The 19,203-nt window shown below is 39.0% G+C and overlaps 1 protein-coding gene across 2 annotated transcripts; it reads left to right on the top strand.

Annotated features, from left to right (window-relative positions):
- The first annotated feature begins 1,264 nt into the window (after window positions 1-1,264).
- txnrd3 (thioredoxin reductase 3) lies at window positions 1,265-18,956 on the top strand. 2 transcript variants are annotated; one of them, XM_088636762.1, is made up of 16 exons: window positions 1,265-1,591; window positions 3,316-3,376; window positions 5,047-5,156; window positions 7,465-7,569; window positions 9,182-9,254; window positions 9,547-9,666; window positions 10,493-10,635; window positions 10,877-10,992; window positions 12,366-12,591; window positions 12,806-12,898; window positions 13,198-13,274; window positions 14,722-14,878; window positions 15,361-15,468; window positions 16,374-16,469; window positions 17,251-17,385; window positions 17,844-18,956. In XM_088636762.1, the coding sequence occupies exons 1-16, from the start codon at window positions 1,475-1,477 to the stop codon at window positions 17,910-17,912; spliced, it is 1,806 nt and encodes a 601-aa protein (XP_088492888.1). In that variant the 5' UTR covers window positions 1,265-1,474; the 3' UTR covers window positions 17,913-18,956. The 2 variants fall into 2 exon arrangements, with proteins under 2 accessions (XP_088492888.1, XP_088492889.1); XM_088636763.1 differs by lacking the exon at window positions 1,265-1,591 and adding an exon at window positions 2,848-2,901.
- The last annotated feature ends 247 nt before the right edge of the window (window positions 18,957-19,203 follow it).

Below are 19,203 nucleotides of genomic sequence, written 5' to 3'. Positions count from 1 at the left end.
GCAGCCTCAGTCAGTAAGCATCATGTAACCTTTGCTGATGCCTTAGACTGGCTGGATGTTATTTATCATTGAATCTGGTTTCCATGGCACAAACGAAAGTTGTGCTGAGAAGCACAAATCCATTTCAAAGTGCTTCATAAAGGCCAGTATCAGTGTTCCATTTAAGCCCAAATGAATTACATGTTTTGCAAATGCTACTCAAGGGTAATATATTCTGTTCTCTCTGCTGTGATTGGCAAATTAATTAAAATTATTTTTATCCACACTTAGGCAAAGCTTCTAAGTGTGTTTCTTAAAGAATTGTGAATTATTTAGTTTACTTTATTACTTTTTAATGTTAACCTCTTTAGTAGAAAAACAAAGATAGACACTGTAATTTATATTTATTGGGGGAAAACACTCAACATAAAACATTCTTCTGTGAAAACCGTTGAATGCTAAAAGAAACGTCTTACATGATTTGCGGGGATAAAAAGCCCAAATATCAAAGTATTTTCAAATGGATGAAGTACTCATATGGAGTTCAAAACATTTTTTTTTTCAGTCTCACAGATTCCCAGAAAAGGAGAAATGCAATGTCTTAAAACTAAACAAGAGGTCTGGGGAATAGCTTCAATAATACCTTTTAAGAATTCTTGTTATTTGAAATTATACTACTCTTGATTTCTACTAAGGTATGTGGTTAAATTAATTCTGCTACTCTGTTGTTAAATGGCTATGTAAAATAAGTTCATTTTTGTGTTTTTACAGTGAATCATTATGACAACTGAAATTCTTTTTCCCATTTATTTTAAACTACTGTATGTTGTGCCCATAGTATTTGTCTTTAAGCGGTTTGTACTATTGTGTCCTGCTTTTAAAATTATTTTTTATGTAAAACAACAAAAATATGCTAAAATGTATTGATAAAAGCAACCTAAGAAATAAAAAAAAACATTTCAAACATTTCTGTTAACCGCAAAACACTTTAATTTGCAATAAATAAAAACCCGTCATTTTATTTCACGACCGTACCACACGATGGCGCTTCCCACACAAGACGGTGAAAAATGTTGGCGAGGATTAGGCGGCCTTATAGATCTCCTGAAGGTCTTTGCAATACGTAAATCGCAAATAAATAAGTTAAAGTGTTACGTTGTAACGTAGATTTTTTTCATTAATTTAAATTGGTCGAATTCGTTTTTTTTATAATAACTTTCAATTGCTGACATTATGTACATCTAAGCAGGCACTCGTTTGACCGCCCTTCAGGCCCATCACGGCGAGAATAAGAATCGCGCAGAAGCATTTCGCGGGGTTACAGCCGGGGGCTGAAGATGGCGAGGTTGGGGCAGCGCAGTTTATGATGGTGACGAACTTTCTGATCCTATAGTAAGATTATTTTCGTTTTGCCCCCTAAGGTCTGTCGATCCATCTCGACTTCAGCGTGAAACCACAGTTCCTTTCGCAGCAGACCGGTAGGATTCGCTCCACCATGCCTCCGACGGGTGACGGTTCGGGGCGGGATGTGATCAAATCCCAGATCCTGAAGTTAATCGAGTCAAACCAGGTGCTGGTCTTCAGCAAGAGCTATTGCCCTTATTGCGTCAAGGTATGTGCGATCTTTTGTCGAGTTGTCTTCACGTTCAGTTTGGGGTTACGAACTGCCTTATAAGGGAGTTCGGGGATCCTGAAATGGGTTTCTTGTAGCTCAGCTGTGACCACCTTTGCCACTAAAGGAGATATGCGGGTGTGTCAGTCTGCCTGGGTTACTGCGATTGCAAACTCGTTTAATTTGGTTTTTCCTGCTCGCAATAATACGTTCGTAGTTGAACTTAACCCTGAGGGAAGTACAAGTTGTTGTTTTTTTGATGTGTGAACGTATTGAAATGGTACAGCATTTTCTGATGAAAAGAATACGTTATTCATTTTCGTAGATACTGGGGAGGTGGTTACAACAGGGTTGTGTTGTAGTGAGACGCATCCCCTGTTGCGATGTGAAACTTAATACACGACTGAGTCAGCGCATACTTTGCTCTGTGATTCACGGATGGCAGCAGCTGTCACGACGTGAATGGACACACTCGGTAGACGTCTGAAGTCTTCTGTAAATGTTGTACCTGCCGGTATTGTTACAATGCACGGCTGAGATGTTGGCAAAGAAACAATACGATGGCATATCCCTCCACACTAACCTTAAATTCACCTACTCTTTAATAACAGCAGTTTTTAGCTTAACTTTTAGATCCTGCTTAGTCACTTTAAGAGGCGTCGTTTTCACTGTTCAGGAGAAAACCTTTCCTACTGAGGTGCATCGGGCATATCAAGATTGTTTCCTCCAAACATTGAACGTAGTTCAGTTGTGTTTCAAGCAACGCTAGCATAAGGCTATTGCCCCAGACTGATGGTACAGAGTTCCTAATCAAACTGCGGTGACACTGCATTGCGAAACAGGAACTGCTGTAAATCTTTCAACGTGCAAAGAAGGTCGTCTCATCCGATTGAGTCAGGGGTGTCGTGTGTGTTTTAAAACGTTCGTGATTGTGCTTTTCCAATAAAGCTTGGTGTACAACAAAAGCTGTAGTATACGGAGTTCCATTACCAAACAACGTGTAACTTGTTTTGCCCAACTAAAGAAAATTGTCTGGCAATGGGCATCTCAAAATCCAAATGGAAATTTAACCATGGACTTGTTCCAGTTGTGAAAGACGTGTTCTGCAATAGTTTCTGAAACGCTGTTACGCCAGCTGTTTTGCTTAACGTGCGTTTCACACACAATACTTTCAAAGTTTTCTTGCGCAAGTGCGGTTTTTTTTTTGATACTGCACCGAGGAAGGAGATAAATATTTTTCTTACAGCGTTTCGAAAAAATATTAAGGTTTAATGCCTTTTCAATGCTACCGTTCCAAGAAAAGACAGGAGGTGACCTAAAGTACCTAGGTGTCTCGTATGTCTTCATAACCCTTCCCTCAAGTTAGGACTCGCCAAAGCTGACCGTTCTGGAAAGATAAGTTGATCCAGTATTTTTGTCCACCTTCATTGTTGGTTGTGCTGCAATTAAATTACACTGGGTGGTAAAGGCAAGATTCAAAGGGAGGAAATAATAAGCCTTTTGCCTGTTTTTAATGCTTTAGACTGGTAGGATCACTGCAATTGTCTTGATGTGGGTCAACAAGTGTCCATTCCTAAAAACTTGTGTTGAAAAGAGATGCGAGGTCTTTCTTGCAAATACAGTCTTTTATTAAAACTGATTTCATAGTTTCAAGTGTATGAATACGTGTGGAGCCATCCCTAAGAACCAGTTTCTTTTAACAACTCGCTTCTTTTGCTTGACAGGTGAAGGGTCTCTTTAAAGACCTGAACGTAGCGTTCAATGCAGTGGAGCTGGATTTAATGGGTAAGTGTTACGGAAGGCCTGTCTCGTGTTTTAAAATGGTATGGTTTGAGTGTTTTATTAGTTATTTAACAGAACATTAATTTAGGAAATAACTTTGAGGGGAGGGGTCAGTTTAATAGATGTGGGTTTCTGAATACTTAACTGTATTAGGACCTGTAGGAACTTAAAAACTAAAAGGGATCTAATTAAGTAAACAAGTACCCTACATGTTACTTAAGAGGCTGGGATCTCTTTTGGAATGAAAACCAGCAAACTGGAGTACTCCAGGATCCAAGTCTAAAGCCCCTGCTTTAAAAGAATAATGCAGAAATTACTTTTAAAGTGCAACACATGATTAGGCAGGAGTGACTGGGATCGGAACATGAGCGTTTCACCTCCTCTTCTCTGAAGTCACTTTCTTTGGGGCAGTGGTCAAGGCCACTCCTGGATTGTGATAAGGGCTACAATGAGCGCAGCAGAACAAGTGATTAACTTTTCTGGTTTGCCACAATTGCTTAATAGGCAGGATATGCAGGTATTGGTTTTTTTTTGGTTTGTAGCCTCTGCTTTATTGGTTAATTAAATTAAGAGCTTTAATTTTCATTTGCTTGGAAAATGGGGGGGGGGGGGATAGCTTTGGCATTATTTCAGGGCAAAATTCTCTATTTTGCAGAAAGATGTGCTAAAATAGGTTCATCAAGTAATAGCCGGTCTAAATTCAGGTGAATTTAAAGGGTTATCCAAAAAATTACTTGGTGTTTTAAAGATACAAAATTAATATATCCTGAGCAGTTGCTCTGCTGCTTCTCTAAATGAATGAATGTTTCCTCCTCTTTCATTTGAACATTGTTCTCCGCAGTGTAAAGTGTTAATGTTTTACATTTGAGAGTACTGTTGACTTTCTTCAGGCAACAAGAAATTTGCTGAATCATTCTCGGGAAGCTGCTTGGCTTCATTCCATCGCCATTTACAGCCGTTCAGAAATATAACTCATTTTCCTTAAGTCCTTTTATGACGATAATAGTTTGAGTATGTAGTACTTCATGTTTCTCTTACTGTTTGGTTTTTCCTAGAAAATGTTAAATATTTTAAAAGTCTTGTAATTTTGTTTTTTTTTTCCCCACTGTGATGGACATGAATTGCAAAGTCTTGTCTTTTTTTTTTTACTTGGATTTTTACTTCTAATTTGTCAGGTATACTTTGTGACTGATACTTAAATATTTTTATTGAAGATCTATGAAATGCAAATTGATAGGTTCTCTACTTTTTCTAGTGCAAAAAATAATTCCCCTGTTTCTGATGTTGTTTCCAACTGAATCTTTCAGACATGGCTGAAAACTTTCTGAATGAACATGTAAAAATACCCTATTTGTTCTCCAGGACATGTTTAACTTTACTTTTTATTGGTTATCTGCTTAAGTATTGTCAGAATTTATTACAAGACAGTAGTATAAGAGGGCATCTCCAGTCATGATTTTGGAGGATTGGTCTGACCACAGGTTCTCATTCCAACCCAGTTTTTGACAGCCATAATTAAATTTTTCACTGGATTGATTTAAAGACTTGATCATGTTAATCAGTTGCTGGTGTTTTGTAGGAAACCTAGAAATTCTGCATACTCACTGCAGCTTTGGAACCAGGATTAAATACCCATTGTGTAAAGCATGACTCTGTTTGTTTGTTTTTCTCAGATGAGGGTGGCAACTTCCAGGAGGTGCTGTTGGAAATGACTGGGCAGAATACAGTCCCAAATGTCTTTGTGAATAAAACTCACGTGGGTGGATGCGACAAGACAATACGGGTAATAAATGAAGGTCTTTTAATAAAACGAGAAACAAAATGTCTTGGCCAATAGCCAGTTGCACGGGTGATACTTTTTAAAAGCTTGCCTCCTTAATAGAATTTCTGCTGTGGGCAGTTGGATGAAACAAACTCACTTTGGGACACTGAGCAAGTTGTCAGAATCAGAAGTGCTTGTGTTGCACAAGAGTTAGTAAGTTCCTAGGTCTTACGAAACTGTTCAGGGTAGGCTAATAGGAATTTAGGCAGAGATTAGTGTGGAGGGCACCAACAAAACTCTTCAGTATCTAATGGTAGGTGGACATTAGAGAAAAATATCCTTGGTCACTTGAACCCAATAGCCAGATCCAGTCCTTTATGCCTTTCGTGAACAGGATTGTTTTAAAAACATATTTTGGCTTTGGCAGGAATTTCATTGGGAGGCAAACTTTCCAATGTCTATTTAGGCTTGTGAGCCAAAGGTGTTTTCAGTCCATGTTTGAAGACTATTGAAACGGTGTAGACCACAGCTACAGCATCACATGGCATGTGGGTGCATAGACACTCCCTGACTGTTTTCCAACAAATGAAAAATGTTGTGAAGTTTGCTTGTGGAGCCCACTCTGGTATTGAAGAACCCTGGACAGGATAGGTTTGCACATTTGTTAGTTATCTCCTTTCTTCAACATGCACACTACTGTTAAGTGTGGAGTCATTGCTTACTCTTACATTTCATTTTAAATCAAGTTAAAATAACTTGATTTTAAAATCTTTTTAAAATGTATGTGTGATCTACGAACATTAAGAGCCCTCGTATTGCAGCAGATCTTTGCCTTTTTTAAAACTTACATTGTTTACTATAGATGAATCATTTTGGTTTTGAGTCTTCCTCCAACATCCTTTTTGAGATAAGGGCATAAATGCTGTTGTCAGCTATTTAATAGCAGTAGATAGAATGAGGTATTTGACTGAAGTTCAGTTTGTGCTTAAAAGGCATTAGTTTCTGTTTGCATAAATTAATTTGCAATATAGCTTTGTAAATTCACTTCTAATGGATTAGAATATGTATAATTAAATATCTTTGCACACTCCCAAGTATAAAAACATTAGCCTTTAGATACTTTTTTTTTTTACATACTTTCTCAGACCACTGGGTTACATAATGCATGTCATTAAACCTTAATGTGTGTTCAACTGTTTTAATTTCCTTCTATTATTGAAGGTTTTGGGAGTGTACTTTTTAAGACTTTAGTTGAAATTACTTGTTTTTGATAGTTGCAGAAGCCAGGATGGTTAAGCTTATCCTTTCAGAAACAATGGGTGCCATATGTTTGATAAATGATACCACCCCGATAGAGAGGTCTGATTAGTGCACTTGCAGTCCTTGATAATCCCATAACAGCAGTGTTCCAGCAGTGGGGCTGGAAATAACCTGGGTTCAGGGGTTCTACAGAAGTGCCTAATTGTGTTGTGCTTGTGAAAAGAAATTACTTGACAAATGATATTCCACCCCCCCCCTCAGCCAGATAAGAACTTAGACCACATGAACCCAAAATACTCAATGGTTATCAATCAAATGGACTGCTTCAGGCTAAATGGTGAAAATCCCCAGAAAGGACAAGGAGACTTAAGTGGAACTGAATTTAGCACAAGAAACAGTAGGCGGTGATTCTTCATACCTTCCATATTTTTATGGTCTTGGTGTAGTATGGATTTACTTCATTTCTTTGAAATGAGTGCACAAAAGCCTAATTTGTGCACTGTGTACATGGGCACAGTTGAGTCTATAGTTAGATAAACCTCTTGCTTACATTTGCAACAACAGGAAGTAAAGGGAAATCTTCCACTGAAATCTGATATTCGCTAATGCGTGCATTTGCACAGAAAGGAAAAAATACCATAGTTTGCCCCAAATTCTTTGTATTGTCCTTCATAACTGTGGTATGTTTAAGTGTTAACTGGATTGGGATACTGTAGAAGCAGGGTTGGCAATCCCAGATTTTAACAGCTGTTATTACAATGTCTAGGTCTTGATTTCCATATAGACTTTAGCTTTTGATGGTTAAGAATAATTTTATTAATGGATGTATTTAAATGATGATAAATGTTCTGCATTTTGCTCTGACTGGAAGTGCAAAGCATATTTTCATAGCCCTGTGCTAGACCTTTGGCAAAACAAGCTGAATATCCTGCAGCTTTCAAAGGGCATATATGGACAGCTTTGTCTTCACTGAACAAATAACTTTCAGAGACTGATTAACTATATGCTGACATTTTCTTTAGATGTAAAGCTGTTTTACCCCGATATTAACCACTAGGATGTCTTCTAGGCTCATAAAAACGGAATGCTCCAGAAACTCTTGGACAGCACGGAGGTGTATGACTATGACCTCATTGTCATCGGAGGGGGGTCGGGAGGCCTGGCGTGCTCAAAGGTGAGGAATGGTCCTTTACCAGCAACACTTCTCCACCTGTGTCGGACCCCTATAGTAAATGCAGTGTTTCTTTCTTTTAAAAGAAAATGGAAGTCCTTCCCGCCTTCTCAAACCTTCCAAAGATTCTTGGCTCTTTCCCAGATGCTCGGTGATTATTTCCTAATAAGACTGGCAAAACCAAGACGTTAGCTATACTGATGAAGAATGTTTAGAATACTGAAAAGAAAATGAAGCTCTGATGTTTTAGCTATTTCTTTAAGACCTGCTGCTTGCTTTATCTGTTCAGATTTGAAGCTTGAGTTTTGCTCTTGTCCTTTACATCGTTTGTTCTCCTTGCTGTGCCTTATTGTTCTCAACGTGGTATATTTACCAATCTTGGGTTGTGTCACAAGTTGCAACTCTGCACTGTCTGTCTTGCATACTTGTTATTGTTTTGGAAGTTGACTTCAATAAAGATCATGTAATTTAACAAATACTGCGTTGCTGCCTCTGCAGCTGGGGTGCTACCTGTATGGAGTTTTTGTTCTCCCCAATGTTCACGTGGGTTTCCTCCCACATGCCAAAGACTGGTGGATTAATTGGCCCTGGTGTGAGTGTGTGCCCCATGATGGACAGACGTACCCTGCCGAGTGCCTGTTGCCTATCAGCTCTGACTCCACTGCAACACTGAATTGGAAGAAGCTGATGGAAAATAATGGATGGATAAGTGTTATGACCCGAAGTGTCTAGGGGTAAAGGGGTGTAACATTTAGGATAATTTTGACGGTTAGGGACTAGGAAGCATGATAACAAGGGTCAGTGCAAAAGTGATGATTTTAAGTTGAATAAGTGACTGGTTTGTAATTGGACACAATAACACAGGGGGTAAGGGAACTAAGGTGGTGCCAAACCAAAGAAAATAAACAAAATAGAGCTGGCTAGAAAAGTGAGGGAAAGCTAACCTGACTGCAAAAGAAAACCCGAAACACATGGTCTTTGGTGTCTTCAACACCCTAGCTAACCTCTACTGACTACCCAAAACCATACAAGACAAATGGCACCCGTACTAAACTAGTGACTAATACAAGAATCAACTACGTGTGTGCAAAATGTACCCAACAACCTGAACTAACTCTGTACACAAAAGTTCACACAAATACATAAGTGAAGTACGAATACAAATGAGAGTAGACAAGGATCAAGGTATAAAAGAACATAGAGGTTGATGCACCATTACCTTTGGGCAAGGTAATGGTGAAACAAGGATAAACGCAAACAAACGGAAGGACAAAGACGAACAGAAACCAACAAAGCCGAAGCTATACGAAAATGCGCGCACACACAAAGAAAAACGACAAACCAACAAGGCCGAAGCGAAAACCAAAGCCGAGCGGGACCGAAGTCAAGCGGAAGGCCCCTTCCTTCTGAAAACCTCCATGTTTTATAGTGGATAAGATGACTTGTGATTGGTCGAGAAGCTAATTGAAGATGATGTCATACAGAAACAATAGAGTAATGGTGGGCCAATGGGGAAGGGAGAACAATCAAAGTCAGCGTGGAACATAACAACAAACACACATAGACCACACACTGGGATGTAACAATAAGCGATGCAATTTTTTGTTTTTGACAGGAAGCAGCTACATTAGGCAAAAAGGTGATGGTCCTGGACTATGTTGTTCCAACACCAAAAGGGACAACCTGGGGTAAGAATAGCCTTGTTTCAGTTTGCTTTCACTTTATTTGAATGTTCGGTCATCTTTATCTTGTATGTTAAACAATGTCTGTCATGCATCCTTTGGCGTTCAAACAGTGTACCTAGGTCCATTATTACAAGGGTGGTATTTTTAACGCCCGGGTTTCAGATTTATTTTTCTTTCTATGCAGTTGTCTAAAGTGCCCTTACAAGACTTTGCTAATTGGAGCCTTGTCACTTGTTCATACTGTAGCTTCGCTTGTAGGTTTTTTTGTTTATTGGAGGTTTGCTCCTTCCCCCAGGGCTGGGAGGTACATGTGTGAATGTTGGCTGCATTCCTAAGAAACTGATGCATCAGGCAGCCCTTCTTGGAACAGCACTTAAGGACTCGCGCAGTTTTGGCTGGGAGTACGAGGAGAAAGGTGGGTGACTTTTTGGGACCACAAACTCGATGGACAAAGCGAGTTGAAGCCTCTCAAGTCTGGAAGGAAAGGATGTCACAGTACACCTAGATATTTTTAAATCGGCTAACCATAAATAAGAGCAATATGCATCCTGTAGCAGAAGATATGTGGTCACTCACCTAGAAGCAGCTTAAAATAGTTTTTTTTAGAATAAAAAAAATGCCTTCCCAAAGTAGTGATGTGAGCTCTATCACTATGGCTGTAGAATTTTGTTTCTGAAGACTGTTTTCCAGACTTGCTTATATACCCAGTTTTTATTATTCATGTGTATTGTAGACAATTTTAAACAGTCATCTGCAAAGTGTTTTAAATGTCATTGAGTCTAAAATATTGGTTTTGGTGTGACACTGGATTAAAGATATTATTTTTAGATTTTGATTTGGTCTAATTTAACTGAAAATGCTGTTACTCTAAGCCATCAGCCCTTTTCCCTCTGGTACAAACACATTTATTAACCCTTGTCATTCTCTTCCATTACCCTTCAGTGCTCTCTGGGAGGCCTCAGTCGCTCAGCATAAGGGAATCCGATCTGTATTTCTAGGTTGTCATTCCTCCCTCCAGCAGTATAGGAGACACAGATGCCTCGTAGTGTGTTGTACCACTTTAAACACAATTTCATGTAGGGCTCTGTCAGATTTTTCCTGGTTCGGCAGTCTTCACACATTCCGGGAAGTCATGAGCTCCTGAAGCAACCTTGTCATGACCCTTAGTAGGACTTGTAAGAGTATGGAAGCATATGGGAGAAAAAAATCTGCTTCAAAATGTTTTTCTTTTTTTTTTTCAGTCCAGCACAACTGGGACACAATGAAGACAGCCATTTCCAGTTACATTGGTTCTTTGAACTGGGGCTACAGAGTTGATCTAAGAGACAAGAATGTCACTTATGTCAATTCATATGCTGAGTTTGTGGAACCACATAAAATAAAGGTAATGAAGTCAATATGGCAATATTTTTCTTTAATTACAGAGTACTTGAGAGCTGAGGTGAAAACCTCATTTAACAGCACAGAGAAAGGAATATTCAAATTACAATAATCAGCATTATGTTCAATGATGGATTTTCTGGGGAAAAATCCATCCACACCACTAGTTATTGCTTCTCCACAAAATGTGTTTTTTTAAAATGTCTATTATTAAATTGAACTTATCAATGCTCCCTTTCCCACAGGCTACAAACAAGCGTGGCAAAGAGACGTTCCATACAGCAGCAAACTTTGTGATAGCAACAGGAGAGCGACCTCGGTATCTGGGCATCCCAGGAGACCGAGAATATTGCATTACCAGGTGAGCTGGTTATGTCTGGATGGCTGCACGTCCGGATGGGAGTTTGCGTTCTCGGCCTCAGCTCTGATAGAAGCTCCTGAATCCAAATAAGCAGTTTGGACAAACCATGTTTGGTTTTTTGGTAGTACGTGATGATTTCTTGATTAAGTATGGGAATGTCACCGATTTTAGTCCGATCGGTTTGCCGTTGTCAATGCATGCATATCGATGGGCAGCTGTTATAACCTGAGATTAACATTCTCTTCAGTACTCTTGCCAATTCTCATGATCGGTTGTTCATCTGCAGCTGGTTAAATTTGCTGGCTAAAGGAATTTGAGGGAAGCAAGTTTGCACTTGTAAAAGAGAAAATGAATTGTATTGCTCAAAGCTGTCAGATATTGCATACAATGCCTTTTCTTATTAATCTCCAAGATTGTATTAAAGCGATTTAAAAAAAAAAAAAGTTTGCCATGTTCTGCTAGTTGTGCCAAGCAGCCCCGCTGGGCCTATTGTACAAGGAATATGAGTAGAGTGTGAATATTCATGTTGTGGTATCCCATGCATTATTTGTTTTTTCATTATCGTGATGAGAGCTTTATGAATGGATTCTTTTGATTCTGGCAGATATCACCTTTTGATTTGCTTGGAAAAGAGATGTTTCAGTTCATTGAATCAGATCTCTTTACAGCGGTAGCTTCAGAAGGGAACCTAGTTAAAGGTTTTCAGGTCACCTTGAAACAAAATATTTAATGCTATAATACACCTGGCCATCCATTTATTTAAATGTCCTTAATTGTATTGCCAGGAGTACAGTTCTGAGAGATTCATAAAGATGGATATTCTTCCATCTATGGAAGCATGTAAAGAGATGCTGGCATTGCAAAATTTCTTTTCATTAGTGTTTATGTGATACAAACCCCAGCAGGGAATTGTAACTTTTATAATGGAATTAGCCAGAAGGAATAACAACAGTGTATCACACAACTATAAGAGCTGTGGGTTTTTTGTTTTATTCTATTTAATCTTTCAAAGAATTTTCTTATCGGCATAACTTGCAAGGTGTTAGCTGGCTTAAAATGCAGAACGTCAAAAAAACCAATGATTTAATCTTTTTTTTTTCAAAGCGGAGGTGGTCTTTGGATTGGAAACAAACTGCATATCAGAGCTGCAGATCGCAAATCCCAATACAAGAAGATGAGTGATGTTTTGTAGGGAAGCTGTTGGTACAGGAGATGTGCTTTTGCACTTGTAAGTCCTCCAGCTTGGTGTTGCTAAATGCAGAAGTGCCACGAAGACAAATGAGCCGCATATGTGGGCTGTAAGAGCAAAAGCACACTTTGGAAAGCCGAGCTGCGCGAGAGCTCTGTTTGAGGTGTCTTGTTTGTGTTTGCAGTGATGATCTGTTCTACCTGCCCCACTGCCCCGGGAAGACGCTGGTGGTTGGTGCTTCCTACGTTGCCCTGGAATGTGCCGGTTTCCTGGCAGGAATTGGGCTGGATGTGACCGTGATGGTGCGCTCCATCTTACTCCGGGGTTTCGACCAGGACATGGCGAACAGAGCAGGAGCCTACATGGAGGAGCACGGGGTCAAGTTCATCAGGAAGTTTGTCCCCATTAAGGTAGGCCATTGGATGCTTCCAAGTAGAGGTTCATTCGTGTGGAGAGCTGGCTTGTGAGACTGTAGGATGACCCAAAGCACAGGCTGAGCAGGAAATGAAAGATTTTGCTTGGCACAGAGTTTTTTTTTTTCCCCCTCTGTCTTCTATATCAGATGTTTGGCATGTTTTATTTTTAGCTAATGTTGAAACTTTTTCTCTTGCCTTTACGCAAAAGGTGGAAGAACTGGAGAAAGGCACTCCAGGCAGACTGAAGGTGACTGCAAAGTCTACAGAAAGTGAAGAAGTTATTGAAGGAGAATACAACACTGTAAGGATTTTTTTTTCTCTTTGGTCAATATTTTAAGCCTGAATCAGCCCAAGTCAGACATGGTTAAATTATAATAGTATTTTCCATCTTTTAGAACGGTAGAGTAATGTCGGTAAAAGTAATGTTGCAGGCATATAGAAATAATGAAGGACATTGGCTGATGTTGGGTTTCCTCTCAAAAATAATAACCAGTAAGACTATATAGACTCAAAGTACTTTTAGGTTTTTGTGGGTAATGTTTAACATCTCAAGTGCTTAACACTTTCAGTAGAGGCTTTAAACGGTGTCCTTTTTTGCAGGTCTTGATAGCTGTTGGCCGCGATGCCTGCACCAACAAAATCGGTCTGGATAAAGTTGGAGTTCAAGTCAATGAAAAGTGAGTTGTTGTTTTTTTTTAATTCATCCCCTTTAGAAGAGGAAAGGGACACTGTCCCTTTAAAGCAGTTAGCTTCCAAGAGGTCACGGTGATTCAGCAGAATCTGCAGTCTGCAGGGGCAGGAGCTCCTGCAGCAGGGGAGACTGAGTAATTGCCCAAGCGCCCGTGCGTGAGGAGACTGCTGCCCCTGAAGCCTCTTTAATACAACTCAGCTGATGTTGTCTGGATGTTAAGTGGAGGTGGGTTTGCTGAAGCAGTAATAGAGTGACCACATGATCTTTTACACTTTGATTTTTCTGACATGCTGCAGATTACTGCAGGATTGTAATGTTGTTAAGGTCAAATTCCATGGTGCATGGTTATTTTACTTGCAAGAATCATATGCATTTTATTTAGATCAAAAATAGTTACTGTGACGAGGTAAACACAGTATGCTCTTTCTTAGTTTACTAGTGTGGATGTGTTAGAAAATATTTAAAAGATTTATATATGCATTAGTATTTTTTTTTTTCCTACTTTGGGATAAAATCCAAATCATTAAATTAGTATTGGTCATTTTTTCTGAGTTTCATCAGTTCAAACAAATGTATCATAGAACTTGATCTCTAGCATAGATGCGATCAGTCTAATTGCACAGCGGTTTGGAAAAAGATACATGATCAATAATACAAAATGGCCACAGCAACTTACTGATCTGTACTCATGATGAGATGGACTGGAACTTGAGACCTTTTTGCTTCCCCCCACTGTGTTGAACCACTAAAAAGTCATGTGCTATTACCCATCTGATCCTTGTAGGGAGGGTGTTTCACTTCTGAAATGAGGCAAGCCTGGTTATGTTGTTTAACAAATGCTCTGCAAAGCGCAAGGTTTTGGAATGCCGTCTCCCGAAAATAGTTCTTTTTTCATCGCATGTTCCAAATATTTCTCACTAATTGATCCAATTCTGTATTTTGACATGTGGATTTATCTTTTGTAATTCACTTGGTCAACTCCTGTCCCTTTCATGACATGCCAAACAACACTCTGGAAGGAAATAAGGTTTTTTTTTGCTGGAGTTTGTGAGGGATGACTATAACCAATGACGTCTTCATGCCTGTTACTCTAACTCATTGTTCTCCATGGTATAACATCCGGAAGTCCTATGCTTTATATATCCTTGTTGGCCTCTCTCTTGCTTCAGCTTTTTGCATCCTTCTTCCACCTCATTTCCACTATTGCAGCCACTTCTGGGTTAACTATTCTCTCGTCCGCGGGCCTGGTGGTCTGCCGTTAACCAAGAGGGTTATACCAAAGCTTCCTATTCCTAACTTCTCAATTAACATTCCTAAATGTGTTTTTCTCATCATGTGGCGTTCTTCCTTGTGAAAAACATATCCGCATACAAGGATGAACATTTGTGAGGAAATGTGGTGGAATTAATATATCCCGTAATTTGTTATTCCAGGAATGGCAAAATTCCAGTAAACGACAACGAACAATCCAACGTGCCCTACGTTTATGCCATTGGGGATATTCTTGAGGGCAAGTGGGAACTGACTCCAGTCGCCATTCAGGCTGGAAAACTTTTGGCAAGAAGGCTTTATGGGGGCTCCTCAATGAAAGTAAGACACTTTTTAACCACTGGCTATACCCTTACCCAGTGTGTGAAAGATTTGTGAGCTGCCCCAGCACTTGTCTTCCTCAACTTTTTCTCCCTTGAAAGCTCTGAAGTCAGTGTTGGCACTTGCTGCAATGGCTAACCATTAGTGATCTGCCGATACGTGTATAGGATGTTTGCCTGTACATAACACACACTTCATAATCTTGAAAGACCTGGCTTACTAAGGTGTGATCACCAGTCTTTAATTTGTAAAGCTACCAGCATGCTTTAAAACCTAAAATCCTGACAGTATTTATGCTGATTTTTTTTTACGTGTCATCTCTTTATTCAGTGTTAATTAAATATGAATGTAGAATATGAAAGTCTAAGCTTTTATTTTGTCATGAGCATCCACTTTTTAATGCCATTTGGGCATTTTCTACAAAATGTTAACCAAGGCTGGAAGAGTATTTTAAGTTGATTCTCTCTTCTTTTTTTTTTAAGTGTGATTATATCAATGTTCCGACCACAGTCTTTACGCCTTTGGAATATGGCTGCTGTGGCCTGTCAGAGGAGAAGGCCATCGAACTGTATGGGGAAGAAAACATTGAGGTTAGTTTTAGAGTTCCTTGTGCGCATGATCGAGATCTAGCAGATGCGACTTTCAGATTTCCTTTGTTGTATTGTTTCGGAAACAGAACAAAGAAAGCCAATGACAGAGGAGCAAAGTATCAATTTCATTCATTCATCATTAAACAAAGTTTGAATCTCTAGCAGTTCGTGCTGCCAAACGTTTTCAACCAGCGTAGATTTTGTTTTAGTCCAGTCATACTGGGGCTTGTTTGCTTTGTACTGAGGGATGAATGTGCCTTTTTCTAAGAAAAGATCTACCTTATCTTGATTTGTCGGAACAGATTTTCCCTTTATATAACTTCCTCTGTAGAATGACTTGGCATAATGTTTTTAGTGCACCACGCCAGAAAACTGTTTCATGCCGAAAGAATTAATAAGCAGCACTGTCCTTGTCCTCCTTTTGCCGTCTGCAGTTTTATTCCTTTTTTTTCTACTATAAAACAAAACGCTCACTTTATATACTGTTCAAATTTTGAAAGTGCAGATAGAGACTTGAGTTCCTGGCAACTTGAAGTCTGGGCCATCGATATCTGCATTGTAGAGATAAGCGTCAACTCTGAGCGAGCATCTTCTGTATCTGGTCTGTTTGTGAACTGCATTTGTTTTTATTTTAAAGTGTGCTAATTACATTCATCAATCTTCTCTCCACTAAGTGCCGTCTTGTAGCTTTTTCTTTCTTGCTCAAAATGTTGAAATCATGCGGGCATAGCATTCTCGGTTATGAACAATTATTACCTAATTTCAACGCCTAATTTCATTAAACTTGCAGTTCCTCATCACTTCTGTTACTCGTTTACTTCAGTAGAATACATAATGGAACAGAATATCGCTAATGTGCCTCAGTTAATGTTTTGTGGGTTTTTTTTTTTCTTTGGTCTCTGTAGGTTTACCACAGCTTGTTTTGGCCACTAGAATGCACAGTCCCGGGGAGGGACAACAACAAATGCTACTCCAAGATTATCTGCAATAAACTGGACAATGTGAGTGCAGCTTCTAGCAATAACCATGTATGCTCTTAAAGAGGAAATACCGTTTTAATTCCATAGGATCTATCGTCAATGGCAGCTATCAGTTCAGTATATTTAATTTTGACTTGGATGATAAATACAATATTTTCAAACCTTTTAACACGATTCAGACAGACCTCCCTGCTCTGTTTTTTGGTGGACATTTACAGTTTACAGATTTAATTCATTACTAACTGTATACAAAAATGCAAAACGTGCTAAATTATGAAATCATGGTAGGGGCTTTTCTACCTCAAGAACTATTCCAAAATACAACAAACGTGAATTTAGGGAGTGCTAGAAACGTGTATCAAAGATGCAAGCGAATAGACCATGAGAGCTGCTTTGAGGAGGGTATTGTTTCTTCAGTTACAAATTTCCTTTTGTCCAAGTGTCCCTGAGGTCTTAATATCCTCATGTTTTAACATTACAGCAATGACATGCATAAGGAAGTTGTCTTCTAACTTCCTCGTTTGTATCAAAAGCTGCTTCTAGGAAGGGTTGAGTGTGTTTTGCCTGATAGAAATACTTGGAATTTAAATATCTTGATTTATCTTTACAGATTGTTTTCAGTTTTGTATGACTGTCATAGTAGAATTACTGGGCATACTGTAAATGTATTTTTTCCTCTATACCAAAATGGGGGCTGCTAATCAAAATGTCTTTGGAAGTGTCAATCCTAAGCCCGCTATGCACTGTAAGGACTGAATGACCTACCCTGGGCTTGATGTTCTTCATGCCTCTCTCTCCTCAGGAGCGTGTGGTAGGATTCCATTACCTGGGCCCCAATGCTGGAGAGGTGACACAAGGCTTTGGTGCTGCAATTAAGTGTGGACTTACCAAAGAACTGCTTGATAACACCATTGGCATCCATCCAACCTGTGCTGAGGTAATGGGTTTTTCTTCAGTCCTGTGTGTTTTGCATGTAAGGTGTTGTTCCTAAAGCACAGTGCCATGCTAAAAGTATTAATCTCCCCTCTTACTTAGAATTTGGTCAAATTTTGCTGGAACAGTTAATCTGTAGCTATTATCAAAACTTCATAAAATGTAAGAACTTTTATTTCCTTGTTTTGTTTTGTAGCAGACCTGCTACAAAGTGACTTTTGCCCTTCAGATTGGATCATTTGGGGGCATTTCTGCAGAAAATTAAATCAATATTAAAGCATTTTCAATCTGAGCATAAGAATAATTTTGAAAAAACATGTCATAAATGAATAACCCCCACTTCTAGCACTGCCTCCATGATGGCAACATTAAGCAATACTAAGCTTTTCTTTCCTTTCAGTGCATTTTAATAGGTCTTTGTTAAAAGATAATCAAATGGATTTTCCCCGTTTTCTATTGCAGATATTTACCACGATGGAAATTACCAAGCGGTCAGGAGCTGATATAACTCAGAAAGGCTGCTGAGGTTAAACCCTGCTGATACTAACGGCTGTCTTGTTAAATAACATCTCTTTGTAATGTCCTGTGACTGGCTTAAACTGCACTTGAATACTCTCAGGTAATTTTAAGCAACAGCAAAAAGTCATCACTTCATAGAGACACACTTAGTGTCAGTCACAGATTAGAGATGTTTTGCAGGACAAGTCTGTTAATCAGCAGGGTTATCTTTATAAGCCTTAAGCCTGGACATGCTTAGAAATGTACTTTAGTGCTTTTTTGACGTCTTGGCCAGGAACCGCTCTGAGGTGGGCCAAGACTGATGTCTTCTAAGCGGTCTTCAGGATTCTCTTCGTCCATTCAGATATCTACACTTCTTTCCAGAAGGACCATCAGTGCACATATCGTTCCTGACTGTCATGAAGCTTAGGATCCTTATATGAAGATAAACTTGTAGTCTTTGGTAGATGTGGTAGTATTTTTACATTCCAGAATACATTTCAAAAGTACCACATTTACAAAACTGCTCACTGTTTTGTGTGCTTGAGGAAAAGGTTTCTCTAGTTTGTGTGTGAAAATAGCTTGACTGCAGTCACAGCCTAGTTTATTTAAAGAACGCGTTCGGTGGGCATCGTTGGGCTAAATGGAAGCACTATTTAATGTGTTTTAATGCTTTTATTCACCGAATTATGAATCTCTTGGCACTTATTTTTTCCACATTGGTTTTTGTTCTTTAAAGAAAAAATATCCCCATATCTACCAAAGCCTTTATCAAGGGGGTACATCAGAAAAGAAGCCAAAATAGCTAAGGGTATGTTGGTAGATTTTTAAATGTGCAAGTGCTATAGAGACTTCATAGAGCTCTACCTAATGTTCATTTAAAAGCTGCCTGTTTTGTCTTTTTCTGTATTTTGGTCAATTACAGTAAATGTTATGAATGTTTTAAGCCCTCTGTCATGGAACAATTAAGTATTCATTCACAACGTGAATGCCTGTTATTATCAACCTGATCTTGCTATGATGTTCAGATGACATGTATCCTGTTCTAAATAAAGTTACAATATGTAAAAGTGAAAACTGAATTGGGTTTTGGGTCCTTGCCGAGGTACAGAAGATGTGATACTACTTGAATCATTTAATTCACGATAAAGAATGTTACAAACTAAAGGAAGGCATCCAGCCCATTGTGATATGTATTTATCCAGGAGTTATCCTCAAGTTGTGCCTTGTAATCTTTTTCAACAATATTGAAGGTTTTGTTTTTTTGTTTTGAACATTTTCCTGTGTTCCAGTCCTAAATGCACTTTTGCCTAAGGGTAGGTGA

This window comes from Lepisosteus platostomus, chromosome 6 (genome assembly GCF_059453375.1).
Source record: "Lepisosteus platostomus isolate fLepPlt1 chromosome 6, fLepPlt1.hap1, whole genome shotgun sequence".
NCBI lineage: Eukaryota > Metazoa > Chordata > Actinopteri > Semionotiformes > Lepisosteidae > Lepisosteus > Lepisosteus platostomus.
This window is presented reverse-complemented; position numbering and strand designations above follow the sequence as displayed.